The sequence below is a fragment of the Pygocentrus nattereri genome, chromosome 28 (assembly GCF_015220715.1).
Source record: "Pygocentrus nattereri isolate fPygNat1 chromosome 28, fPygNat1.pri, whole genome shotgun sequence".
Classification (NCBI taxonomy): Eukaryota; Metazoa; Chordata; class Actinopteri; order Characiformes; family Serrasalmidae; genus Pygocentrus; species Pygocentrus nattereri.
Genome location: NC_051238.1, coordinates 21,861,918 through 21,888,530, shown reverse-complemented (window position 1 = coordinate 21,888,530; position 26,613 = coordinate 21,861,918). Strand labels below are relative to the sequence as shown.

Below are 26,613 nucleotides of genomic sequence, written 5' to 3'. Positions count from 1 at the left end.
TGAAAACTTTATTAATTAGATATACAATATATTACAAAAGAGAGCAATTGTGGTCAGAGCATGTAAAGGTTAATTGATGCATCCTTACAGAAATTCAAAGTCTAATATCTTTTAAGATAATAAGTTTATCAAAGAGCATTTCCATTTATACATGGGAAAAGAAAAATGTTAAATAGGTGACACTTCTAGTTGCAGAATACTTAGGACACCAATAACATATTAGCAGGAAACTGACATACCTAATAAAGTGGCCGGTGAGTGTAATTCCAAATGTCACGTATTGGTATCCTTATCAGCATCAATACATACGATAGATACGTTGTATGGCCAAAAGTATGTGAACACCCCCCCTTCTAATTATTAAGCTCAGGTGTTTCACTCACCCATTGCTAACAGGTGTATAAAGTCAAGTACATAACAATGAAATCTCCATAGACAAACACTGGTAGTAAAATGGGTCATACTGGAGAACTCAGTGACTTTAAACATAGCACTGTCATAAGATACTGACTGCTACAAAAAACTGTGGGTACAGCAGCACAGCTAAGCTTTAGACCACACAAACTCACAGAATGGGGCTGCCAAGTGATGAAGCATATAGTGCGTAAAAATCATCTATTCTCTGTTGAATCAGCATAAATATCCAAAGAACTGTGCATGTGGAGCTTCAAAGTGGGCTTCAAAGTCTACGACCACTATGCGCAATGCCAGACGATGGCTGGAGTGGTGTAAAATACGCCACCACTGGAATCTGGAGCAGTGGAACTGTGCTCTCTAGAGTGATGAATCATGCTTTACTACCAGTCTAATGGATGAATTTGGGTTTGGCTGAAGCAAGGAGAATGCTACCCAGCGGAATTCAAAGTGCCAGCAGTAAAGCTTGGTGGAGAACGGATAATTTTCTGGGGCTGTTTTTCAGGGTTTGAAATGGCTCGGCCATTTGTTTCAGTGAAGTGTAATGTTACTGTTAGAGACGTTTTACACAGTTGTACACTTTCAGAAGTTTTGGGAAGGCCCTTTCCTGTTCTAACATGACTGTGGCCCTGTGCACAAAGCGAGGGCCATGGTTCGACGAGTTTGGTGAGGGAACCCCAGTGGCCTGCACAGAGCTCTGACCTCAACCATACCATACAACACCTTTGGGAATGAATAAGAACATCGATTGTGAGCCAAGCCTGACCCCTCAAATGATCTTTCGATTGAATGGGCACACGAACCACTCCGAAACGCTCCAAAATATTAGGAAAATCCTTCCCATAGTAGTGGGGCCTGTTGGTTTTGGAATGGGATGTCTAACAAGCTTCTACAGGTGTGATGGTCAGGTGTCCACATACCATATGGCCATATAGTGGATGTGCATGAAATATATCATATCATTGGTCCAGATTTCTCACAATAGTAGTGCATAGTGGTTTTATAGCTGAAAGTGTAAAGTGTTATCGTAAACTGCTTTATGTGCAGAGGTAAATGTGAAGTTTTTGGACGTCCAGAAAAATGACTTGATCAAGGAATGCTGCAGTCTCCTAATTGACACTAATCTTGCACAAGTATGTATGCCGAATTTCTCTTTTAACCCCAGTGTTCATTTTTCCAATCAGGTACTGAATGGAACCTTGTCTTTGTCCAAGGTTACCAGGGAGACAGCAGGAATGTACAAGTGTCACGTGTCCAACTCTGAAGGAAACCTGACCCACATCACTCAGCTACAGGTCAAAGGTCAGTGACCCTATCTCATCCATGTGGGTTAAGAAAGCTTTTAGTACACATGGGCACAATGTGGCCTAAACAGGTTCATTTGGCTCTAGAGACATTAACTATTAACCTAATGCAAAGTGTTGTGGAAGTGACCTATGTGAAAATTTCAGACAGTCCCTTAACCCTCAGGCTTGTCTGATGGTAAGAGTTATGTCAAAGTTCACTTTGGCTCAAAGACAGAGACATTCCAGTCACACACTGCTCAATTCACTAAATAAACAGTGCCACCTATTGTCCATGCTGTTAAAGCACATCGCCTTTGATGGTTGATTTCTAGGATCATCATATTCATGCAAGAAAGTAAAAAGAATAGTTCATAAAAAAGGCTGAGGTTGTTAGCTGTAAAGTAAAATGAAAAGCCACCAATCATGCAAATGGATTCATGGTAATCGGTTACTGCTGACTTCCCTTGTGATCATGTTCTCTCACTCTAGCTTGACTGCCTTATTTACACTTTACGCTTTTCCAATCAGGTCCTCCAGTCATCCTGATTTCTCCAGAGGACACCACCATGAACATGTCCCAGGATGCAATTCTGCAGTGCCAGGCTGATGCATACCCATCTAACCTCACATACGAGTGGTGGAAAGAAGGACAGAACGTCTACCATGTTGAGTGAGTCCTGAATGGAAACGTATGATCCTGTCACCTAGTGCTTGAGTCTATACTTTATCAGTAGTCCTGGATAAATTCATAAAGCCATGTAGTCCCTCAATAAAGAATCACCACTGAAGGTGTAATGTAGCCTTAATCTGCATCTGGGACCTTGTCTGGCACATGGTGACGTTAAGAGTAAGCCATTGGTTATCTAGGAAACAGGATGTCCATGTCAGTTAGGGGCTATTTTACTCATGTGGCATGTGGAGGATTCTATTGACTAAATAGGCCAAGGGGTTTAGACTTAGTATTTTATTTTGTTATTGGGGTAGGTTGGTTCAGAAAAAAGATATTCATTAAGGTTTTGCTTATTTTTGTATAATATGCCTTTACAGGATGCTGCAATGTGTGCCCTTTGTAAGTGTTTGTCTTTGACACTGTGTGCATGTATTTATAGATCTTTAAAGTCTCGTGTGAAGATTCTAGTGGATGGGACTCTCCTCATTCCTGGACTAATTCCAGAAGACTCCGGGAATTACACCTGCGTACCCACCAATGGGCTACTTACTCCGCCTTCAGCTTCTGCCTACCTCAAAGTGAAACGTAAGCGTTGCATTTTACTGCATGTGATCTGCTACTTAGAAGTCAATAGAGAACTTTAAAGAGGGTATAATTTGTTGTTTCTGCTGACATGCATGACAGCAGAAACATGACATGAACATGACAGCATGTTCTTGACTTGCTTCTTTCTTCTCAGATCCTGCACGAGTGGTGAGGATGCCCAGGGAGACCTACCTCCCTGTTGGCATGGGGGGAACAATCATTTGTCCAGTCCAAGCTGAGCCCCCCATGCTCTTTGTCAACTGGACCAAAGATGGGGACTCTCTGGACTTGGACCAGGTACTGAAGAAAACCCCAGACATTTCTTCATTAATCACAAACTTTATTCTTTGACACCAAAGTTATGTTTAACCTGTCTTTTTCGACTGATTAGTATCCAGGCTGGATGGTTAATTCAGAAGGCTCCGTATTTATAGCCACAGCCAATGATGATGCAGTAGGCATGTACACCTGCACAGCCTACAACAGCTATGGGACGATGGGCCAGTCAGAGCCCACCAAAGTTATTCTAGAGGTATGGAAGTATAATAAAAGAACTGTACTCATTTGTTGTATAAAACCTCTCTGCTGTGTTCTTTGCTTTTAACAGAAAAGTACTAAGCATATAACCAAATCAGGATGGTTTTAGAACAAGGTAGAGAGGCGAATGATTTTACCAGGGTTAAGGAGGTGTTATGCATGATGAAAAGCAGCTTAACCTTGGTAAAATGAGTGAAATGCACAGGCTTGATGGCTCTTTGATTTTAGGAAAAGAATTTGAAAAGTTCAGCATGATGAATATACACCTGTTCACATCATCCTCTCTTTTTCATAGGATCCACCCTCATTTCGCATATTCCCCAGGGCTGAGTACCTTCAAGAGGTTGGGAGAGAGCTGATGATACCCTGCCAAGCACATGGAGACCCATCTCCTAATATCACCTGGAGTAAGGTGAGCATTCTCAAGTTAAGCATTAAGAAGTAACTATAAAACACACTAGAAACTTTTGTGAAAATTCACAAATCCTGATTTCTGGCCTTGTGCTCCAGGTTGATTCTGCCCCTCGCTCTCCATTCACTGTTTTGTTGAATGGTTCCTTGGTCCTGCGTCCTCTCAGCAAAGACCACCAGGGGGCATGGGAGTGTCATGCCACCAATCGTGTAGCCACAGTTAGCACAGGCACCATGATCTTAGTACTGGGTGAGTGGAGAATAACAGTTTATCTTCCCTTTAAACAAATACAGGGTGATATAAGCACATTTGTTAACAAGATCCACATAGTCAAACCTTGTGTTCTGTGTCTAACATGACAATTATTCAGACAGTCTTTGTGTGTGAATTGCCTGCTCACTCACTCTCTCTGGCAGGCACAAGCCCCCATTCTGTGACTGCAGTCTCTGTAGATCCAGGGATGAACCATGCCAATGTGTCCTGGGAGCCTGGCTTCGATGGAGGATATACACAGAAATTCACTGTCTGGTCAGTGACCTCATTTGTTCTAAATTAGGGTGTGCGACTGCAGCTCTAGAGATTGTGCTGTCCTGTGGAGTGCAGTCTAATACACCTGATGTAGTACATCAAAGCCTTCAGAATGAGCTTCAGGAGCAAAGTTGTGCAGCCCTGATTCAATTCTCATCTTCATCTGTGACATGAAACCTCTTGGTTCCTGCTTAACTTCTTATGGCAAACTGGTTGTTTCATCTAATTAGTTTTGTTGACATTTGGCTGTCTCGTTATGTCTCTCAGGGTGAAGCCCACTACCAGGGGAAAGCACGAGTGGGCGTCCCTGCCTGTGCCCACGTCTAAATCCAGCCTCCTTGTTACGGGTCTGCAAGCTGCCACTAGTTACCAGTTCAGTGTTCTGCCCCAGAACAAGCTGGGATCTGGTCCCTTCAGTGAGATCGTGACCATGAGGACATTGGGTCAGTATGTGCTTAACCAAGTTTCTTTCATAGACCATACAGCATAAAATTAATCTTATTGACTTCTCTGAGTTGTTATTTTACATGACTTGTAGTTTGTGACTTCTTTTGTTTTTGTTTTTTTATTCAGCGGCCCCCACAGATCCTCCCACTGTATTAACTACTTTAGCAGCACTACCCCCTCCCACATCGCTGTCAGTCAATCGCACAGCAGTGGGAGTGCTGCTGCAGTGGTCCCCTCCCTCTGTTCAGTCTCCACCAATCACAGCCTTCATTCTCCAGGCAAGGCAGGAAAAGGGCGACTGGGTTACGCTTGATGGAGCAGTTAACCTCAATCTTACAGAAATGATTGTGCAGGGACTGATAAGGGTAACTGTTTCAAGATGTTTCTTTATTTTCTTGTGGCTGCAACAGAATGTAGGTAAAATTGGAGCTTAAAAAATGTAAATTTTTGCTCAATTTTCTTTTATCATAGGACTCCAACTATGAATTGCGACTGCTTTCACGCAGAGAAAAGATGATTAGCGACCCCAGTGAATCAGTCACTATCTCAACTAAAGGTAAGTGTATATCACAGATGTTGGTTTCAGGTGGAAACAATGACGAAAAAAATCACAACTTTAACCCTTAATAGTCATAGCCATATTGTTAAAGTATCAGCATGTGGTTTGCAGGTATGGAGATGTACCCAGCTCCACACAGCTTGCTGGCATTTGTTCCTGAACCCCTGCTAGCTGGAGTGATCGGGGGTGTGTGTTTTCTGTTTGTGGCTATCATCCTTTCTCTGGTGACAGCATGTGTCATGAGCCACAGGAGGGAGCGGCACCGCAGAAAGAGACGAGATGGTAAAGTTGTCTCATACCAGATCATCAACAGACTCATTGGAATATACACATTTATGTTTATAAATGTTGTTAGGAACATTTAATTTCAGGGTAAAGCATTAGAATGAATTTGAATTCTATATTTTGTTGCATAATTACTTTAAATGATTCAATCTAAAACTGGTAAAAAAATGGTATGATCAACAGTTCAGAATTCATGCTTAAATTTATCATTGGGTAGATCAGTCAGCTACACAAAAATAATTAAAGTTAATAAAAATCATGTAGTTTCACACTTTATTCACACAATTATTAAGATTTGTGTTTGTCTCAAACTTTGGCATGAACATACAGTGCTATAGAATTAATGCCCACTTGCCTTTGGCAGCACCTGTAATGCATGGTGTATTTATTTCAGTTGAGCTTGTTTTTGTCATCTCATTGTTTGATTGTCTCATTCTATCTGTGGCATGATGTAAACTGTGCATCCTCCCCCAACGTTTCAGATATCCCTTCTGCCTTCCAGAAGAGCCCATCTCCACAGTAAGTCTCCATCAGTGCTCTGCATGTGCCATCATCAGAATTCCATTTTTTGATGTTTAACACTTAAAATTAACATATTGTATTGAAGTGTTTTTTACATATGGTTATGACTTACATATATCTGTTTCTTAATATAAAATTTGAACATTTAAAATGTAATTGCTTCAGTGAAATGCCACTTTTCACCATTGTACATGCTTTTAACTAGGGCTGTACGGTATGGACATAAAATATGATGTTCAATAAAGTTTCCGGTTATCGTGACAATATGGGAAGCAATAAATTATCATTAAAATAGTATACCAGTGACCAGATGTGATGCAAATACAAAGTTTATTTGATGTGGAAACAGAAATCTAACTAACCTTTCCTATAAGCAACCAGCAAAATACTAAATTACAAATTACAGGCTTGTAGTTAACGATGGAGTAGTTTTTGAGCTGCACATGGGTGTTTTGTAATTAGCTGTCAGGTTATTCGGGTGATGATTCAGTCCCAACACAGAGAAGCACTCAGTTGGCTTCTAACAATTAGTGCCAGGAAATTGCTGACATCTCTCTGGCACTGCCTGTATAAGGTAATTTCATATGTTCTGTCATCTCAGCTCACAGTGATGTGTTTATCATGGAAACTCTTATCGCGATAACAATATAATATGATTTATCGTGCAGCCCTACTGTTAAAAAATGTTTCTTTTGTAACCCTAGTTCTATTCTCTTTTATCTATTCTAGTTCTGTTTTAAGATCAGTGATGCGTGTGGTAACAATAGAGCTGCACTAATTCTGCATACTAAATTTTGTTAGTATAAGCTCACAGTGCTCTAAATAGATTTAGGACAAAAAATACAAAGGTGGTTTAATGGAGCTTTTCATGTAAATGTGACAATTGATGAGTAAGAATGAGTACAATCTTCTATCCTACTTTTTTCTACCCTTAGAGCTCGCTCGCCTGCTGACAGCCCCGACAGTATGCTGAAGATGAAACTGTGCCCTCCTCTTAACTTCTTCCCCAACTCCTCCTCCTCCAATGGTTCAGATCGATCCTCTTTTGACAAGGGCAGCCGCAGCGAGTACCAGGACCAGAAGAAGCAGCTCCTCTCCTCATCTTCTCCACCCCCACGTTACACTCTCTTCGAAAGTCACCTCGGGGGCTCTCCATCCCCAACATCTGCCATTGAGTCAATATCCAGAGGCCCTGATGGCCGCTTCATTGTCCAGCAGTACCCAGAAGGTTCCACACCAATGCACATTAAAAAGCACCTTAAAAAGGAATTCCCCCAGTCCCCTGGCAGAGGCAGTGGTGAAGGCAGCAACTGTGGCTCTTTCAGAGACTCCCCCAAAGCCAGCTCATATAGCTCAGAGAAGGATGTGAGACAAGAGCCACCTCCAAGACTGGCTGTGGAGTCAACAGATTCCGAGAGACCTCCACATTCCCCAGGCAGGGTAAAAGCGATGGCCAGAAACTTTTCCCGCCATGGCTGCTTTTACTCAGATGAGGAGCAGGGCTGCTCAGAGGCTCTTCTGGAGAGGCCCAGCTTCTACTCAGACTGTAGTGAAAAGAGAGCTTGTGACTCATTGAAGAAATATTGTCTACCAAACAATCGGGAGGACATCTTCCCCAGCCTAACCAAGAGAGCCCGTGCTCTGGAGAGGGAGAGACTGCTGCACCAGGCCGGTTACGAACCCATGGACAAAGACAGCCAGCTGTCTGAGCCCAGCACTATGGTTTCTCAGTTGGGAAGTGAACAAGAGAGGAACAACCTCAGCAAGTGTCTGAGGCTAGTGAAGGAGCGAGAGGAGATGGAGAGGGAGCTGGAGAGCTATACTATCAGCCGCAGAGCAGAGGAACGTGAAAAGGAGCAGAGGCGTGCCAAATCAGCTAGCCCTCTGAGAAGATGGGGAGGGGGTGTGTCGGAGGACCCCATTTGGAAACCTCAGGACATCCAGCTTCGAGAAAAAACTCAGAGACCTAGCAGCCTAGCCCAGCAGGTTTCAGACTATCGGAGGGGTTGTTATTTTGGCAACACCAGCAGTCCCATGGAGAAAATACTCCCCTCCTCCTCCTCTTACATTCAGTGGGATATAAGCCCCGTAACCTCACCTACCAGCCAAGTTCCTGTGCCAAGCCTTTCAGAGGGAAACACACCTCGGCGAGGGCTTGTGTCTATAGAGGACTCAGTAGCAGGAGACTTTACACATTCACCCATCACACAGTACACTTCCCTTTCACTCCTCTCTCCCAGAAAGAACAGTCCCTCTCCTTGTGGATCCAATCCAGTCGAGTCACAGGTAAGATGCCTAAAGAGACCCACAGAGAGAGATCAGGAGCTTTCCTGCTCAAAGACTCTGACAGATGAAGGCTGGAAGCAGGACAGAAAGATAGAGACACAAGCAGTTGTCTCCAGGTCTACATATCCTACTCCCTGTAGTTCTCAGCCATCTGAGATGGCATTTGAAAGAACACGGCACTCTACAGCAGAAAGAGAACAACAAGCACACTCTCATAATTACCCTAAACCCATAGAGGAGACAAACCTTAATCGCAGAGGAAAGTTGAGCCACAGTCCCTCTGGTTGTTCCACCCTTCCCTATGACCATCAAAAAACAGGGGCCAAGGTTAAATCGCGAGGGATTGAGAGCAAAGCTGAAGATGAGCTCAGTTCCTTATCTCTACACCCTGAAGAAGAGAAGGAGGGTGTCCGGGCACGCTCCCGCAAGAGTGACAAATGTGTCTTCAGTGATAGCCCCAGTCGCATTTCTCCTCTGACTCTTGATGATGAGGGTGAAAGTGATCAATCAAATTTTTCTATTGCCAGAATGTCAGAATCATTGAAAGTGAAGATTGTACCCCAACCTGCAAGGGTATCTCCTCTACAAACGAGCACTATCTTGGAGTACTTAAGCTTGCCAGGCTTTATTGAAATGAGTGTAGATGAGCCTATCGAAGAGAGTGAGCCAGCAGAACCTACCTGGCCCAGCACACAGCCAGAAAATGAGACACTGTTAAGAGGTGAGCCTGATGTGGTCCCTAAGAACTGGGAAAGTCATGATCAAGACCACTCAGAGATTAATAGTGGTCATCAGAATGAAGTTTTGGTGGATCTCAAAACCTCAATCATTCCTAAACTAGAAAATGTGTATAATTCTAAACCCTGTCCAGAGTTGGCATACAGAGAGGCACATATGAAATCAGAGTCCTCAGAGACAAATAGTAGAGCACCACAAGTCGTATCTCATGAAGGAAGGTGTTCTCAGCTATTACTGTCTCAGAAAAGAGCAAGTGCTGATAAACAGCAGTCCACCCAGATAAACCCAGCACAGACCCTAGTGAGTACTGCTAAAAGTATGGCAATAGTAGTGTCTGATAGCATCCGTGAACGCGAAAGAACAGCAGAATTGTTATCAGAACAACCTAAAAGGTTTTGCGTTCAGGATAACAGGACTAACAAAATAACCTCACGAATAACTCAAGCTCCCATGCCTTTTATGAAGAAGTCAATCAGCATTGGTCCATGTAGAACCCTCTCAGGAATGGGGCAGCCTCGTCCTTTCCTTAAGAAATCCATTAGTTTAGGATCTCAGAGGTGGGAGCATTATGAGAGCCCCCGGGCTTATGTCTCTGAGACCTGTTATAGAGATGAGCTCCCTCATCCAGATGTAAGGGTCAAGTCCTACAGTTTGGGTCGCACACCTGCAAATTTGTACTCTAGACCTGGTCCCTCATGGCAAGGAGCAGTGCCCTTTCAACCCCTTAGCAGCCATAGTCTGGAAAGATCTCGTTACAGTGACCAACCATACATAACTCCCTCTTACCTTTCCCATACCTATGGCCCTCCAGTCCTAGATCCCTCAAAACTTGCAGAACCTCACAGACATGAATCAGATCCACGTAGACAGGCCACAGTCTTTCCAGAGTCCACCAGATGCCCATTGTCATATCGAGAGACCCTAAGGTCAATCCAGCACAAGTATGTGCCCCAGGATTTCCCCCGACCCTTTGGCCTGCCCAGACCTGTGGCAAGAGGGGACTATATTCGTCCTATGGATTCTAGAAGGGGTATACAGAGGCCATTCTTGCCTAGGGGTTATAGCTGGCCCTCACCATATCAAGCATCCTTCCCTCCATGGGATCGTGAGGTTCAAATGGAGCTGTATGTAGGGGTAGGCATGGGAAAGGGCAGCACAAATGCAGAAGGCCGGGATAGTAGAGCAGAGGGTGGCCGTGCCAGTTATGCCAGCCAGAGCAGTGGCAGGGGAAGTGTGGGGCCATATGGGCATGGGCACCTGCGCCAGTCTGTCTCTATCACTCCCACCTTACTGAGCTCTCCAGAGACTACCGAGGAGAGTGAGAGGCGCAAGGCAGAATCGGACCTGCGAGAACAGAGGTCAAAAAGGTGAAGTTGATGCACAAACATCTCACAGGGGTGATACCCCTCCCCCTTACAAACATGAATTTACCTATTTCTCCTTCTTTCTCATTCAAACTTCAAACTTTTTTTCACATATTATATGCATGTCTCATTGTGTGTTCTACATTGTGTATAGAAGGAATACATCAGTAGATGAGAGTTATGAGTGGGATGCTACTGAGTGCACAGTGGGCCTTGACCTCCTGGAGGCCATGAAGATGGAGCAGGCGGGCTTGAGGAGAGGCAGGGAGCTTAGACAAGATAGGCCCTGCTCCACCACTGGCCTCCAGGACCTGCAGGAGAAAGGTGAGAGTCTAAGTGGCCTTCACCCTCCTGGCCATGTTTATTCACACTCCAACCCCTAGACACTGGGACAAATGTGACCTCCTCTGACCTTTTCCCCCCTACCATCTCCTCTGTTCTCCACTACTCTCCTATTAGGCCCATACTCTTCTATCAATCTTCCCCTAAACTCCCATCCTCCCCCACGGCAGTATGGTCGCTCACTCAGTGAGGCACGCTTCAATGCTCTGAGGCAGGAGTTCCACGCGTACCGCAGAGCCCAGGAATCCTCCTCCCGAGACCCCCGCCTTACTCCTGACCCTGACTCTGATTCAGGCTCTGCCCTGCTCTGAGAGCCCTGCTTGGGTCCGTTACCTTCCATTGTTCCTCTTTAACCACTGACCAATAAAGCAATAATTTTGCAAAAAATCAAATTTACACAATTTCCCCCTTTAAATTTAGTAAATTTGCCAAGATGTGTGTTGTCCAAACTTTTCCACTTTATTTTTGCCCTCAAGCTACAAGGTTAATGTTACTACGAAGTGATGGAAGCTTGAGACCATGCCTAAATCGTCTCATGGTTGTCTCAACTTTAGAGGCCCCACCCACAGAGTTAGATGGACTACATCACATCTTTAAAAGTTGTTTGTGTTGTCTTTGAAGCATTTATTAGTTTTCAAGTGAGATGTCATGTGTTTGCTGAGGCATTCTGATCTGTTTCCTGTGGGTTTGCTTTATTTTTCTTAATTTGAAAGTTGCCTGGCCCTACACACCACACAACAATGGTCTCTCGTTGGTTATTTTACATGTCAGTCAAACTTCCCTTGCCTCTGAAAGTAGGTGGTTCTTGGCCAGGTTAAGGGAGGAATACAGTGGACAGAATCTGGCTTGCGCGACTGCACCGTCATTGGCTATCCACACTTTTGTATCCCAGTGTTTGTCAGGCAGCTTTTGTTTATCGTGATAAATGTTAGCTAATTACAAGTAGTGATCAAATTGTGTAAATTTGATTTTCAATAACTATTGCTTTAATGTCCAGTAACATTTTGAATCTAGTGGATATATGTCTGAATTAATCTGAATATAGTGGACATTGCCTATTTTATGAATATTTAAGTGGTTTTATAGTGGCTAGATGCTTTCAGTGGCTTTCATTGTTTATGCATACCGTTCTTTGATAATATTCTACTGAATTTTCTGATCTTTTGCCTTTCAGAACTCCCAAAGGAAGGAGACAAATAGATAGAATACTGTCTTGACTGGGAATACCAATACCTTGGCATATGCTCACCTTGGGCAATTAACACTTGGACTTAAAAAAGGAACTTTTTGATGAATGGTGCTAAAATGCATTGAAATTTCTTTCATCAAATCTTTCAAATAATGTTTATATTGGGAAAGAAAAAGATATTGCATTAGCTCATGAGCTCAGGTGCATTATCCTTTTTGTAAAAACAGGAAATGCTGAATATCCTGAAATTTTGTAATACCACAGTCTAGAATGCACTGCTACTGGATACAGTAAATGCTGTTTCATAGCAGTTAACCAAAAACACTCAAATAATGTATTGGTGTAAATCTCTCTACATTTTTTTTCACTGTGAGACTCATTGAAGAGCCTTGAAGAACAACTTGTTAGCCAGGAGGTATTTGTCACTACTACTATGTTGCCTATACCAAAACACCACAGAAACCACAGTGGCTGTACAACATGAAAATGTGCTTGGACAATCAAGTTTTATGGCCTAAAATAAGAAATCAGTCTTAATTGCCTCCAATGTCCTGGTACATATGAGGAATGAGAGTCTTCAGTGGTGTTTAATTCACTGTCATTTGTACAAGGTAAGCTTTAAAATGGTTTAAAACCTGAAAGCTGTCCATTTGTTTTACGTAAACTTTCAGCGTCTGTTCTCGTCTGATCTAAGTGTTTCATAGGCCTTTGCAGATGAAAAAATGTTAAAAGAATGAGATAGGTTGAAAAAATACTCCATATTTTTAGCAGTTATTGTACAATAACAGTACCTTCATTAACACTACAGAAAATCTTCTATTACTTGAGAATAACTGCTTGGAACAAACGGAATAAGCTATTAAGGCATATTGCCAAATGAAATACATTGAAATTATTATTTCTATGACAAGAGACTATCAATATATGTACAATGATGCTTTTCTCTGACGATGACACACTTGGAAGATTCAGATAGGAGTTTGAAAAATCTTGGATAGCAAGACTTTTTGGAAGATTTATTTAAAACAGTGCTAAAAATCTACTTGACCCACTCTGTCATTCAGGTAAGGGACATTTTTTTAACTGCTTGCTGAAGTGATAAGTTTCTGTGAACATATGGAGCTTTTAAGCCCCAATCAAGAACCAAGTCCATTACTTCCACAGAAAAGCTCTGATATACACAAGCATTCCAAAGTTTGGAATCACTGTTCAAAAGTTTGGAATCACTGTTTTCAATGATGTGGAACTGATTTTGTTGCAGATACACACAGACAAATATTCTGAAATGATGTAAATATTTACAGGTTTCAAACAAGTTAAAGGAAGTAGTAACATTTATTATTTTTTACCATGTTCTGATTCTTCCCAAAATACTTTACAAACTTTACAAAGAGAAAGCACCGTCCAGGGCATTATATTGTGAGTAAAAATCCGTTGATGCTGTGATGTCAATTTTATAACATTTCCCTCTAAACTACACAAGTTGTTATTGAATAACAATCATTAACATGACAAGAAATTCTAAATTTTTGAACAGTTGTGTATTTGAGGCAGAAAGAATTGCGAATGTATTTGCACGTTTTGGTGGGTCTGACCTTATGTTGTTTTCAGTAAAGCACTGTTGATTCAGTTGCATTGATACTCAAATGGATCTTTCAAAAAGGAATTTTTAAAACATTTAGTTGCATTTTGCAGCTTCATTGTTGTCCCTGTATTTAACTCTTAAAAGAAGGTGGTTATTTTCATGTCATTCATGTACTTGATGTATGCATGTGTATAAAGTGCGGCATCAGTTGTCATGAAATTTGCAGTAGCAGGATACAGTGTGCCCTTCAACTTAATTCCCACTGCTGTTTCAATAAAGGTTCGAATTTAGAGTCATTTCCATCATAGAGGAAATATATACCTTGTCGTTACTTCAGAAACTTGGTCAGTGCCTGATGTGAGTTTGTAAGCAACTTATCATCTGTACATTTTACTAAGAATTCAGTTGGCTGTGACAAATATTTATTTCAGGAGAACAGAGATTATATGATATACACCACCAGTGTTTACATGCAAATCTCCTTGTTAATGTGAACAGTAAATCGTGAAGAGTCTTCATATTGCTGATGATACATGTTGTTGCTTATTGTCAGTCTGTTCTGTGTTTTGTATAAACAGTATTTTGTCAAGTCATTTTCTTTTTAAGTTGTTTTTCCAGACCTTTTTACATTTTTTTTGTTCATGTTAGACTTGTAAGAATGAAATCTATCATATATTTAAAACAATGCTGTAAATTTTGTAAAGCAAAGATTGTTTGCAATTTTTCAGAGATGATTTTCAAGTTTTGTACAAATTGGTCAAAGGTATACTGGTTTTATATCTGTTCTTATATTTCATTTTTATCAATGTTGTCACTGTTATTTTTATATGTTTTTATTAAATAAATGGACTTTATTTACTGAACTCTTAACATATAATTCATTATGAAGCACCAGTGATAATGCACAGCACCGAGAAGGTTTTATAACACACATATAATCCACAGACAAAAACGACAGTATAACACAAACTGCATTGTAAGCTTATTTTATTTACTCTCTGTATGCCTGTATAGTAACAGGTTCAGGTCAACCTAAAGTTTCAGCATTAATAAGCCTTCCACTTTGTTCCTCACAGGACTCACTTTGAGGTCATGCGCATGACATGCTTGACCATGTTTCCAATGCCGTCGAAGATGTAGTGGTAGTGGTAATCTGTCTCCCACATGAAGGTTGGAGTGCTGACTACCTTGTTCTTCTCATCCACATGGGCCTCGTAGAAGAGAGAATTAAGGAAGACCAAAGATTTGTGGCTGAGAAAGGAAAACACCATGCAGCAAATGCAGTTTAACACGTACTATCTGTTCACTATTGAATAATGTTGTGGTTAATAGTTAATATAAAGCAATAGGTTAATTATACCAATAATAATTGATACTAATATTATGACTGTGCATCCAGAAACTTCCGTCTGTTCTTACCACAAACTGATATCATTATCCCTTAAATAACCCTTCGTAACCCCCATATGCCCTATGTTTCGGTCAGGATATGTAAGGCTCGCGGATGTTGTGGCGAGCTCCCATGCTCTTGACAGCCTGCACCATGTTGGTGTTTGGCCAGCGGCCCCAGCGACTGCTCTCATCCCGCTCGTAACCCATGGTGACCTCCAGATTTGGCAGCACCCGGCAGGCCAGCAGAGGGGACATGCTGGACAAACTGTGAGAGACAAAAAGGGGAGCAAATAGCTCAAATACATGGTCTGGACAGCTAATATAGTTCTTGCTTTGCTTTTGTCTAATGAAGGAGTTGAAACTAAGAACTTCAACACTAGTATGTCTTCAGCATTTTCAATCTAATCCCAGATCCCAGGATTCAATTAAATTCATCACTTAAGCATACAAGGATTAGGCATCCAGTTTTACCCAATCGGTTTGCGAGAACGGTGGAATTCCTTCAGTACCCTCTCCACATCATTGTGAAGCTTGCAGTCCTTTCCATCCTTGTTAAAGCTGGACCTGCTCAGACATCAAATGAAAGGGCTTAAAATTAATCAGATCCAGAGACGACACCGCATTTGATGACACATGATGCTGCAGATAATAAAGAACACACAAAAGCGCTGCCTGAGTTAAGAAGCAACTACTATTAATTCTGTTGACATACATTTTGAGACTCTGTGACAGTGACCATGTCCTTGTCCAAACTTCAAAAAACTTGAGGAAATAATCTGTCCTATCATTGCTGTAACAGAAAAATGCATGCTGCCCTTGGGTATTCGTCTGTATTTACACCAAGGCCTTATCCACATGTGTGTTTATACTAATGCCGGCAAAGAAGCTTAGTTTCCCAGGAATAGAGGCTAAGGTGACAAACACAGTTGTATGTTAGAGCAGTCTGATTCGAGGACAAGCAAATTAAAGATGTCGTTGTGTGGGAAGAAGTTGGCTTTTGCCAACCAGGGTAATCGATTCTTTTTCTAGACATTGCTTCTACACGTCCCTCACCATGAAAAGCCTTCGTGTTTATATTCATGACTGATGTCTGAATGCAGTTTACATGTTTTGTCTGAATGTAGTTTACATGTTTTGTCTGAATAGTTTACATGTTTTGTCTGAATGTAGTTTACATGTTTTGTCTGAATGTAGTTTACATGTTTTGTCTGAATGCAGTTTGCATGTTTTGTCTGAATGTAGTTTACATGTTTTGTCTGAATGTAGTTTGCATGTTTCATCTGAATGTAGTTTACATGTTTTGTCTGACTACAGTTTACATGTTTTGTCTGAATACAGTTTACATGTTTTGTCTGAATGTAGTTTGCATGTTTTGTCTGAATGTAGTTTACATGTTTTGTCTGACTACAGTTTACATCTTTTTTCTGAATGCAGTTTGCATGTTTTGTCTGAATGTAGTTTACATGTTTTGTCTGAATGTAGTTTACATGTTTCGTCTGAATGTAGTTTACATGTTTTGTCTGACTACAGTTTACATGTTTTGTCTGAATGTAGTTTACATGTTTTGTCTGAATACAGTTTACATGTTTTGTCTGAATACAGTTTACATGTTTTGTCTGAATGTAGTTTGCATGTTTTGTCTGAATGTAGTTTAAATGTTTTGTCTTGTCTGAATGTAGTTTGCATGTTTTGTCTTGTCTGAATGTAGTTTGCATGTTTTGTCTAAATGTAGTTTACATGTTTTGTCTGAATGTAGTTTGCATGTTTTGTCTGAATGTAGTTTGCATGTTTCGTCTGAATGTAGTTTGCATGTTTCGCCTGAATGTAGTTTACATGTTTTGTCTTGTCTGAATACAGTTTTCATGTTTTGTCTTGTCTGAATGTAGTTTGCATGTTTTGTCTTGTCTGAATGCAGTTTGCATGTTTTGTCTTGTCTGAATGTAGTTTGCACGTTTTGTCTAAATGTAGTTTACATGTTTTGTCTGAATGTAGTTTGCATGTTTTGTCTGAATGTAGTTTGCATGTTTTGTCTGAATGTAGTTTGCATGTTTTGCCTGAATGTAGTTTACATGTTTTGTCTTGTCTGAATACAGTTTTCATGTTTTGTCTTGTCTGAATGTAGTTTGCATGTTTTGTCTTGTCTGAATACAGTTTGCATGTTTTGTCTTGTCTGAATGTAGTTTGCACGTTTTGTTTTGTCTTGTAATGACAGATCTTTTCTCAAAGATCATGTCAACACCCCACTCCCTCTCCCTCTGTCGCTCTTTCTCACAAGTTCTTGACAATGCCATGGCCTCCAGGGAAGATGACTGCATCAAAGCTGTTGACATCCAGCCTAGAGAGATCCTGCATCTGCATCATGCCCTGACCATGGCTGAAGCGGGCAGACTCCATCATCATGTTCCTACAACACATCCAGTGGGACAGCAGCCAGCAGTTAAAACACAGTTTACTTACAAACATTATCATTTCAGTCGCCACCAATTACAAAAGAACTGCTACCAATAAGTAGTATTTCTTCTGTACTCCCTGCTGACAAAACAGCACAGACCAGCAAGCATTCTAAGCTGGTCTAGTGCTGGTCTGGTGCTGGTTTAGCTGGTCACCCATGTATACTGGTATATTCAGCTTTTTCTAGCACAGTTACCTTCTAAAATCATGATATTTTGTGGCTGCTGACAAAAGATTCATGCAAGAGTTTTTTAAGCGCTGTCTGGAGATTTCCCACCTAAGAAGGCAGCAAGATGCATTCAGTGAAAGCCAAGAGATAAACCATTGGCGTAGACACACCTGTTCTCTCCAGAGGAGGGTTGCATCTTCATGTGGTCCATGACATGCATCTGCTGCTGGTTGGGTGCAAAGATCTGAAAGCGTGCACCATTACGGCTCAAGTGATACATGGTGCTTCAAACAAAATAAAGTACCATGGTTACATACTGAACCTGATTGCACTGTACATCCTTTGTATTTCTATTAATGATGCATAATGCATTTCTAGCCATGACGTACCTTGTGCTGTGCAGTGCCTACAACACTACAATGAAAGGCTATTTCTGTTAGCTAGTCACGTGTGGTAAATGTTCATCATATATTTTAGGTAGTCATACTCACTAAGCAGCTTCATGAACATCAGTTCCATCCCACCAGCCACAGCCAGAGAACACCTACCAAGTGTATATCACATTTTTAATACTGCAGTCCCATTTTTAGTTTGTATGTAACTACATGAAGCTACTGTGCTTCATATATTTGAATTACTTGCCACCAGCAGTTATCCATCTAAAGAACTTACCACAGCAATATTAGTGTTCCCCCAGTTCCCCCAGTCTCCCTGGTGCACCAAGCAAGCAGGCTGGCGGCTCAGCACAGTTGCAGCTTGCTTTAAGAGTAGAGCCCTTGATGCCAACATGGTCAGTTTCTCTGGCTCAGAGCACACAGGTCAATCCAAAGAGTGGTGGGACAGTCAATCCAACAAAGTCCTGCAGACAGACGTAACCCTCTTCTACTCTGGACGAGGTGGAAGTCTTTTATACCGACGTTGCATCTGAGGAGACGTCACTTCCTAAGCTTAAATTCTGAGAAGATAAGATTCTTTGTGGGAGCAAACCTTTTTCCTTTCTTCATCACCTCTCTAATAATACCTGCTTCCATTATCTTATTACCTTAAGTGATTTGGCCACTGGCACCAACACCACTAGCATTGAGATAAGAGACTGGCCATGAACCGTTTTCACCCCTAAACTGGACATGACTGTCTGAACTGTCCAGTACTCTGGACATCAAGGTTATCTTATGGACAATCCTATAGGCTCTTTAACAACAAGCTGATGGGGTTTGAGGGAATGGCAAAAGAAGGACTGCAGCCTGGCCTTGAGGGTGATTCGAGTACTCTCGTAATGCAGTAATTGGATAATGTAGTAAAGTCTCTTTTTAAATTTCAGATGTTTGCCAATCACATGTTTACAGGCAAGAATGTTCTGAATGTTTTGCCTCAGAAAATAAGAACATAATACTGGTGGTAAGTGTGCAATAATCTTTTAATTAATGTAAAGAAAGCCACACAACTTACACATCCACCATTATCTGAAACAACTTTTCTAAATTATGGAGTGAAGTGGCCCAGAAAACAAGGAAAGAAAAATCTGTGCAGGAATGTCTGAGAGTTGGAGTGAATGTGATAGCTGCCCTCTAAAGCCCATTACTTAAATAAGAGTCTTAGTTGCAGTAATACCATGTGTTGTCTGCTGGAGCTGAGGGCAGTGATCCAACAGGCCAAGAAGCTGGCATAAGATATTCTAGAGCAGGATATGCTTAAGTCAGATGTCTTAATTTTTACAGGTACAATTTCAAACAAGGTGGGCAATGGGTTTAATTGCTCTTGAAGTGCACAAAGATGTTTCTTGATGTTATGAAAAGGTTTCATATGTGATTGGTGTTTTGTGCTGCTTCATGTCTAAGAAATGCTTAGTAAAAAAACTTGTATTTATTGGTGAAGAAGTAAAAACATATAGGGCACCCATTTGTCTGAACTTACAATTTCGATTACCCCCCCCAGCTGTTATGTACAACTGATGTAGAGGTCAGTGAGCTGTTACAAGAAACTGAATGGTCACTCTGTGCTCAAGTGGCTCACAGGCTCTCAGGCCCTGTCCAGTCTTACAGCAGTCCTGCTTTAGGAGCCTGACCAGCTTAGCTCATGTCTGGCTTGGGCTTTTGGCTGCCTCTATGGAAAGGATCTTATGTGGTTTGTTGGAGGAAAAAAAAACATTTAGTCAACACCATGAATTCAATTGTATCTTGTTTATTTCCACAGTTGTTAACCATCAATCTAATCAAATCTACATTCAATTTGTCTTAAGTCTTTTATCATAATGAGTGGCCTTAAAGTAACTCTTCAGGGTTTTGAGATTGGGCCAAGTTGGAGGGTGCAAGCGCACTTCTTTTCCACATCCAGAATTTCCCCTCTTCTACATGGCAGGAAAAAGTTGCTCTATGTAAATTCAAATTCAGGTCTGTCCTTTTGTAGGTTATAGTTAAAGCATTTACAGCTAATAGATTAAATCACCAACCCACTCTGAGGCTTGTTCACAGTCCAGGGCATTAGACAACATTTCAGGCTCACAGTGATTTTTGCAATTACAAGTCTGTCAAAACATAAGCCCATCAGTGTGGCCTCCTGCTGTATTTAGTGACTTAAAGACCTAATAAACTGGATTTAGCAGCTAAGATGTCAAGGGTCATTTACTATGGCTTAGAGGGCAAACAAACCAAAGAGACGTCTACTCACATCATTCCATTTCATTTAAGGCACAGACATCCCACTGCCTTCAACACCAAAAGTGTCATTATCTACACTCTGAGAAGTGGAAAACCGCTGAATTCTGAATGATGGCACAGTGCAAGAGATCACATAATTCATAAAAAAGAGAACAGGTGCAGCAAAATATTTACTGTAACTTCACAGTTAAGAATTGACCGCTCTTCTGAGTCGTGTTTTGTGCACGTCCTGGGCTCGTTTCTGCCTTTCCGTCATGCTGCTGCGCAAACTCGGCCTGATGGCTGGTAGAATCACCCTCTCTCTCACAGACGCCTGGCTGGGCTGTCTACAACAATAGAGCGATCATATCAAAGGGAATCTAAATTACAGTGTTTACATTCTATACAAGACGTGCACAAAAGTCAACCTACTGTATTTTTGGCAAAGGCCTAAGAGGTAGTTTTGGAAAGTGCTCCAATTCTCCGCTGCTGGAAGCAAGAAATTAGCAACAGTGTTAGGAGAACTATTGTCTAAGGAGAACTGCAGTTGTCCATGATTGATTGGCAGAAATGGCATTTAGCAATAATGCTGATCAGGGCAAGAGGGGACCGAGTACCTGGTGCTACCAGAAGTGTATGCCTTTGTTAGAATGGACACTTCTGATGATATTTTCTTTTTGTTCAGGACAGCGTCGTTAAGCATAGCCTTCAGTCTCAACAGCTGAGGAAGAAAAAGACAAACATGACCTTCATATACAACAGTGCGCTGTATCCGCCTCCCATGGGTATTCCTAAAAAATACTCCAGCTTTTTTCAAACTAATCTCCATCAGCGTCCAACTGTTGCATATAGCCAATTACCACAGACAATAAATTTGACTTCAACAGAGAAACCACTGACTCAAAACACACAATGATCAATGGACAGCTGCTGAATTCCCATTAGCAAATATCTTTTTGTATTGTGCTTCTCTATTGCTGCAAAGTTGGATTAAACTTCACAAACAACGTGTTCGCTCATGTCTGCCTCGTCCTAAAGCCAGCACTGAATGAAGCAGTCGTAGTTTGGAGTTCACCTTTATGTACCATAAATGACTGCAACGTCAATACATTTTCTAGTACAAAAATATGTCAAAATTATTGCCTGTGGTAATAACAAGTATGATACAGACTCAAAATACTATAACATTCCTCAAAAACCAAGGAGGAGTGATATATTGTAAGACTCAATGGAAAGGAATTCCTTACCTCCCGAGACTGTAAGGTGTTGGTGTTATAGAGCTGTTGGATGATGGCCTCACACTCCTGCAGAGTTGGGGTGCGTGGAGGCCTAGACTGGCCACTGTGGATCTTCAGAGGAAGCAAAGATGTGATGATGCCCCCATATTGTTCTACGTCATATTTTGCAGTGTCTAGCTTTTCTTGAGAGCTTAAGCAGGCGAAGGCAAGCAGGAGAAAATGAGCACGGTCATCCAGCGAGTCAGTTTATGGGAGTTTCATGAGAATGCACAGTATCTGTGTAGTTACCTGATAAACCCAGTCTGAGAGTGCTTTCCATGTAAACCTCCAGCACTGGAATCTGATAAGAAAGACCCCACTTAGTGAGCTGCTGCAGAATGATATTCAAGTTCTTTCAAACGTAGAAAACTTGCAAATTTGAAAGCACGTGTTCAAGTGCTACCTCTTGGAGGACGAGGATGCGAATCCATGATCAGCCGATACTGTAACTCTGTAAAGGAGCAACTTATTCATGAACAGTGCAAGTGTGCCACCTGCAGTGCCAGCAATTAAACAGACTCCCATTTCTCACTTTCTTGTGATACACTGCTTCACAAATAAAATACACTTTAAAAACAGTCCGAAGTGGTTGTGCCTACCTTTGTTGGCGCGTTTCAGGCTTTCGATTTCTTCATGCAGTTTCTCCAGTGTGCTTTTATGTGTTTGCTGGAGGAACAGGATATCTTTCTCCAGAGAGGCCACACGTGCCCCATCCATCACTGCCTTGCTCTGGCTTATCTTTTGGCCGTCCCTGTCCGAAGCAGGGCCTTCATGCGCACAGTCAGAGGGGAAGGGTCGTGGGTAACGGGCCCTGTCCAGTATCCCCACCCGGCTCCAGCTGGGCAGATTCCGCAGAGGTGGAAGGCTGCCGGTGGACATAGCGTTACTCATAATGAAGCGTTACTGGAAACCTAAACGACGAAATAACTGCCTCTGCTTTCAGCTCTACCCTTCACATGCTTCACAGATGCATGTAGCCGTGCCTGCCCTAAAAGAGGTTCTGTGGAGCACATTTTATACAACTTTAAAGTAGAAAACAGCTTGTTTGGACAGTCGACAGCGTTACAACGTTAATGTGTGCAGACCCAACGGTGCTAACCTAACCGGCTAACTAACGTCAGCGTCTGCTGCTTTAAATGGGCTGTTAGGCTAAGCTAGCTGAGCAGAGACGGTACCTGTATAAGCCTATCCTAGTATCCTTGCGGAACACACCTCGACGACCGCAGTACAGGCTGACGGCATTAACTCGTACCCAGCAAGCGCACACTGCATTTTAAACAGAACCGAACCAAGAGCCTGTAAACGAACGAAACCGCTAACACAGCGGCTTCTCGCAGTGGCTCAAGCGTTGCTATGGCAACAGTCAACCCGCACACGAAGGGCTGCAGGGAGGCGAGAAGCGGAGATGCTGAGGGTCTGCAGCACCCCCTCCTTGATAATCGGAGAGCAGCGTAGAGATATGTCTATCTATATACACTCACTGTTCAGTTACTTGACACAAATGGCTAATCAGCCAATCACACGGCCGCAACTCAGTGCATTTAGGCATGTAGAGGTGGTCAAGACGACTTGCTGAAGTGCAGACCGAGCATCAGAACGGGGAAGAAAGGGGATTTCAGTGACTTTGAACGTGGCGTGGTTGTTGGTGCCAGACGGGCTGGTCTGAGTATTTCAGAAACTGCTGATCTACTGGGATTTTCACGCACAACCATCTCTAGGGTTTACAGAGAACGGTCCGAAAAAGACGAAATATCCAGTGAGCGGTCAGTTGTGTGGATGAAAATGCCTTGCTGATGTGAGAGGTCAGAGGAGAATGGGCAGACTGGTTCCAGATGATAGAAACACAACAGGAACTCAAACAACCAACCAGAATCTCTGAGGAATGTTTCCAACACCTTGTTGAAAGTGTGCCACGAAGAATTAAGGCAGTTCTGAAGGCGGAAGGGGGTCCAACCTTTCACTAGCAAGGTGTACCTAATAAAGTGTCCGGTGAGTGTATTTTAATCCATTTATTTTAACCCATTCATGACAGAGAGGTACATGTAGAGCGTTGTGAGGCAAAATAGTCCCCAAAGAAAATGAATTTTTCCAGACTTTTACCATCATTAACATTACGTATAAAAACACAGAAGACAAGTGTAGGTTTACCCCTGGTGGTTCCTGTCACCAACACTGTAAAGACATTTGAGCCTGTTTGTTTACAATGGACCATTTCACACCAGACCACTCTGAATGACTCTGTTTACATCTCAAAAAATGAATTATTCAGAACTTTTGAAAAAAAGGTGAAATACCCCTTTAACATCCTCTTTACAAAACCTACAGCTGCTGCACAAATGTGGCAGGGAAGGACGATAATCTGGTTAGTGCTCTTACTGCCATTTTTTGGTAGTTGGTCAAAGTAACCGCATCAGGCAATGTGGAGCTAGATTATAAATACTATTTTGGCAGGATTTCCAACCAACGTGATCCACTGGAGGGAGATCTCCGCAGCATCTCACAGGTCATCTTACATTGGAACAGGTTTGCTGAAAAGCTATGCTGGAGGACAGTACTGTAGCGGTCAGCACTAATAGAAAAGGCACAGTTTATGCACAAGTTGTTCTGCTTTATTAACAGGCTGTAGTTGACCACAGTCTACACTCAAACACACAGTCAGAGGCCTAGCCCTGCCTTACAAAAAGAGTCCTTGTAGAAATCAACCCAGAAAATAACTGCTGCAGAACAAATAATCAGAATAAAAAAGAAAACCGAAAAACTTTTCTGAAGGTCCATCAGAAACATCCCTTAGTTTATTAACACGGTGAAGTTGATTTTCTATTTGAGATTCAACACACGGTCTCGCTTCTGATGTCAGTAGCGTGAAGAGAGAGGACACGATGAGATTTCCATGTACATATTTCTTCTTCACAGAACACGAGCTCAGGACTACATTATTTCATTTTACTTTCATTTCTTTTCTTTTTTTTCCCTCAACAAATTTCCCACCAACTGAAGCGGAGTGCCTGTTCTAGTGAATAAACAACACCCCCTGCTGAGGACTTAGTATAGTTTGGCAGCCTTTGGCCCAATCCCATTTCTTATTTTTACCCATACCCCTTGTTTTTAAGGGTCACCTTACCCCTTGGAACTGAGTTACAAGATGCAGTGGTTAAAATCTTCCTCTATGAAATGGGGCTAATAAAAAGAACATTAAAATAAAATTAAATACAATAAAATGAAAAAGAACATTACTTCATTACAGGCTACTAGCGGTGCTCTGGAGGCGACCCTGCCCGCTGAATAACATTGACAGAATCATTCATGTGGCATGAGGTCAAATAGCAAGAGAGTTTAACAGATTTACTGGACTATTAAATAAAAATAATCAAATAAATAATCTAAATGAAGCCTTGTGATACAGAGAGAATAAATATTTCTAAGTTGGTTTGACATCATGAGGTCAATGACATTTAATAGATTAATTCTATTATTTTTTTATGTTAATGTTTAGAAATGGCAAAAAGAAAAGAGTAGAATAATATATAATATATAAATATGTATTTTAAGGGTGGTTTGACACCATGATGTCAAGGTTTAAATGAATGTTATGTTCCTTTAACTATATTTACTGTAAAGCATAGAGTATTATGTAGCTACATGGAGGGACAAGGCACCGGTGACCCCTGTGTCCATCAGTGGGGTCAGTGTGGACACTGGAGGATTACAAATATTGGGGTGTGTATATTGACAATAAACTGGACTGGGCTAAGAACACTGACGCCCTCTACAGGAAGGGCCACGGTCGTCTCTATTTTCTGAGGCCCCTGAGGCAACCTGGAGAGAAAACCTATCTTCGACTGCGGCCTGTGTTCTCAGTAAAAGGTAAATAATATTAATAAATAATAAATAATATAAAATAAAAATTGGGGAGGGACGTGCGACATTATCGATAATCACGGTTTCTTAACTAAAAATATTGTGCTAATTATTTTTTAATATTTTTGAATATTTTTTGAATATGTTTGAATATTTTGAATATTTTTGAAAGCCAGGTCTATTTTAGACAAGCTGTAAATGTATTGCAGTGCATTAATGTGTGTGGAGGTTTTTGTTTTTTTGAAAAAATTCCACATCCCATGAAAACCTTTGTCATTTTTTAACGTATTTAAATATATTCAAACATTTGATCTTCATTTAAACAACATTGCAAGATGTAAACAAATGCAACTGAAGAAATTTCTTTGGAAAATATTTTGTAAAATGTAATTAATAGAAATGCAGTTGTCTTGTGAGGTGGAAGTTAGGAAACTTCTGTATTTATTACTTATTAACCTCTTATTGTCATGATTGGCCCCTCCCAGTCCTGTCCATGTGCTTTGTGTTTTGGATCTTCCATGTGCATTTGTTTTGGTTCAGCCCCCTTGTTTGTTGACTCCACCCCTGATTGTTTTCACCTGTCCCTCGTTATCCCTGTTTTATAAGCCCTGTGTTTGTCCCTTGTCTTTACTGGTCTTTGTTTGATCGTGCTGTTCGTTTGACGTGTTGTTTGTTGGTTGTATCTGTTTTTTTTTTGTTTTTTTTTCGTGTTGGGTTCTTTGTTTGAGGTTTTGTGTCATTTATCATGTCTAACTATTGTTCTATCTGTGTTGGCTCTTTGACTCTGGACCATTTTGACCGTGACCCTGGATTTGCCCATGATAAAAGTCGCTTATCTCAACATATGCGTCCGCCTCCTCACTCCCCGTCACACTTATTCCCCAAGATACATTTAGTTTATTCCATCTGAATTTACATGACCAAATCATAAGGCAAATCATTCAGTAACTGCATGAAATAAATGTAAATTAAAATTTTATCCATTAATTTAATTTTCTTAAAAGCTCCCCAAATTAAAAAAATGTGATTTATGATCACACATATCGCTATATGCTTACAATTTACTGCTGAAAGCCAAAAA

At 41.4% G+C, this 26,613-nt stretch overlaps 3 protein-coding genes across 10 annotated transcripts in view; 1 reads left to right on the top strand and 2 right to left on the bottom strand.

Moving 5' to 3' along the window:
* The window catches only part of igsf9b (immunoglobulin superfamily, member 9b), a 47,635-nt gene extending 32,988 nt beyond the window's left edge, over positions 1-14,647 (top strand). Inside the window, exons 6-22 of one of the 5 annotated variants that reach the window (XM_037535790.1) lie at positions 1,599-1,716; positions 2,229-2,370; positions 2,810-2,955; positions 3,110-3,252; positions 3,347-3,487; positions 3,788-3,904; positions 4,003-4,153; positions 4,321-4,432; positions 4,700-4,875; positions 5,006-5,244; positions 5,351-5,435; positions 5,550-5,720; positions 6,206-6,242; positions 7,181-10,636; positions 10,791-10,957; positions 11,093-11,299; positions 12,150-14,647. In XM_037535790.1, coding sequence (XP_037391687.1) covers positions 1,599-1,716; positions 2,229-2,370; positions 2,810-2,955; positions 3,110-3,252; positions 3,347-3,487; positions 3,788-3,904; positions 4,003-4,153; positions 4,321-4,432; positions 4,700-4,875; positions 5,006-5,244; positions 5,351-5,435; positions 5,550-5,720; positions 6,206-6,242; positions 7,181-10,636; positions 10,791-10,957; positions 11,093-11,286 — 5,595 coding nt within the window. In that variant the 3' untranslated portion in view covers positions 11,287-11,299; positions 12,150-14,647. Of the gene's footprint in view, positions 1-1,598; positions 1,717-2,228; positions 2,371-2,809; positions 2,956-3,109; positions 3,253-3,346; positions 3,488-3,787; positions 3,905-4,002; positions 4,154-4,320; positions 4,433-4,699; positions 4,876-5,005; positions 5,245-5,350; positions 5,436-5,549; positions 5,721-6,205; positions 6,243-7,180; positions 10,637-10,787; positions 10,958-11,092; positions 11,300-12,149 lie in introns of those variants that run through there. The other 4 variants (XM_017702771.2, XM_017702772.2, XM_017702773.2 and 1 more) reach the window with 4 other exon arrangements.
* Positions 14,648-14,719: 72 nt separating this feature from the next.
* Positions 14,720-18,550, bottom strand: es1 (ES1 protein, mitochondrial). Its single transcript, XM_017702778.2, has 7 exons — positions 18,434-18,550; positions 18,253-18,305; positions 17,932-18,045; positions 17,414-17,545; positions 15,613-15,705; positions 15,241-15,406; positions 14,720-14,963 (listed from the first exon to the last, which is right to left on the bottom strand). The coding sequence occupies exons 1-7, from the start codon at positions 18,548-18,550 to the stop codon at positions 14,829-14,831; spliced, it is 810 nt and encodes a 269-aa protein (XP_017558267.1). The 3' UTR covers positions 14,720-14,828.
* A 1,376-nt stretch (positions 18,551-19,926) lies between these two features.
* On the bottom strand, positions 19,927-23,217 carry LOC108430343 (coiled-coil domain-containing protein 74A). 4 transcript variants are annotated; one of them, XM_017702776.2, is made up of 8 exons: positions 22,850-23,212; positions 22,274-22,539; positions 22,078-22,125; positions 21,924-21,975; positions 21,645-21,825; positions 21,015-21,118; positions 20,830-20,886; positions 19,927-20,744 (listed from the first exon to the last, which is right to left on the bottom strand). In XM_017702776.2, the coding sequence occupies exons 2-8, from the start codon at positions 22,389-22,391 to the stop codon at positions 20,606-20,608; spliced, it is 699 nt and encodes a 232-aa protein (XP_017558265.1). In that variant the 5' UTR covers positions 22,392-22,539; positions 22,850-23,212; the 3' UTR covers positions 19,927-20,605. The 4 variants fall into 4 exon arrangements, with proteins under 4 accessions (XP_017558265.1, XP_017558266.1, XP_017558264.1 ...); XM_017702777.2 differs by having other exon boundaries at positions 22,887-23,212; XM_017702775.2 differs by having other exon boundaries at positions 20,830-20,883; positions 22,274-23,217.
* Between the last annotated feature and the right edge of the window lie 3,396 nt (positions 23,218-26,613).

Excerpts from the sequence above, each read along its gene's own strand:
- es1 (XM_017702778.2), bottom strand. The coding sequence starts at position 18,550 with ATGTTGGCATCAAGGGCTCTACTCTTAAAGCAAGCTGCAACTGTGCTG. Across the intron at positions 18,046-18,252 it reads GATGTTCATGAAGCTGCTTA|CACCATGTATCACTTGAGCC; the intron begins GTGAGTATGACT and ends TTTTGTTTGAAG. Across the intron at positions 15,407-15,612 it reads CGTTCTCGCAAACCGATTGG|TTTGTCCAGCATGTCCCCTC; the intron begins GTAAAACTGGAT and ends TGTCTCTCACAG.
- LOC108430343 (XM_017702774.2), bottom strand. The coding sequence starts at position 22,565 with ATGAGTAACGCTATGTCCACCGGCAGCCTTCCACCTCTGCGGAATCTG. Across the intron at positions 22,126-22,273 it reads CCTGAAACGCGCCAACAAAG|AGTTACAGTATCGGCTGATC; the intron begins GTAGGCACAACC and ends GCTCCTTTACAG. Across the intron at positions 20,887-21,014 it reads TACACTTCTGGTAGCACCAG|CAGCGGAGAATTGGAGCACT; the intron begins GTACTCGGTCCC and ends TCTTGCTTCCAG.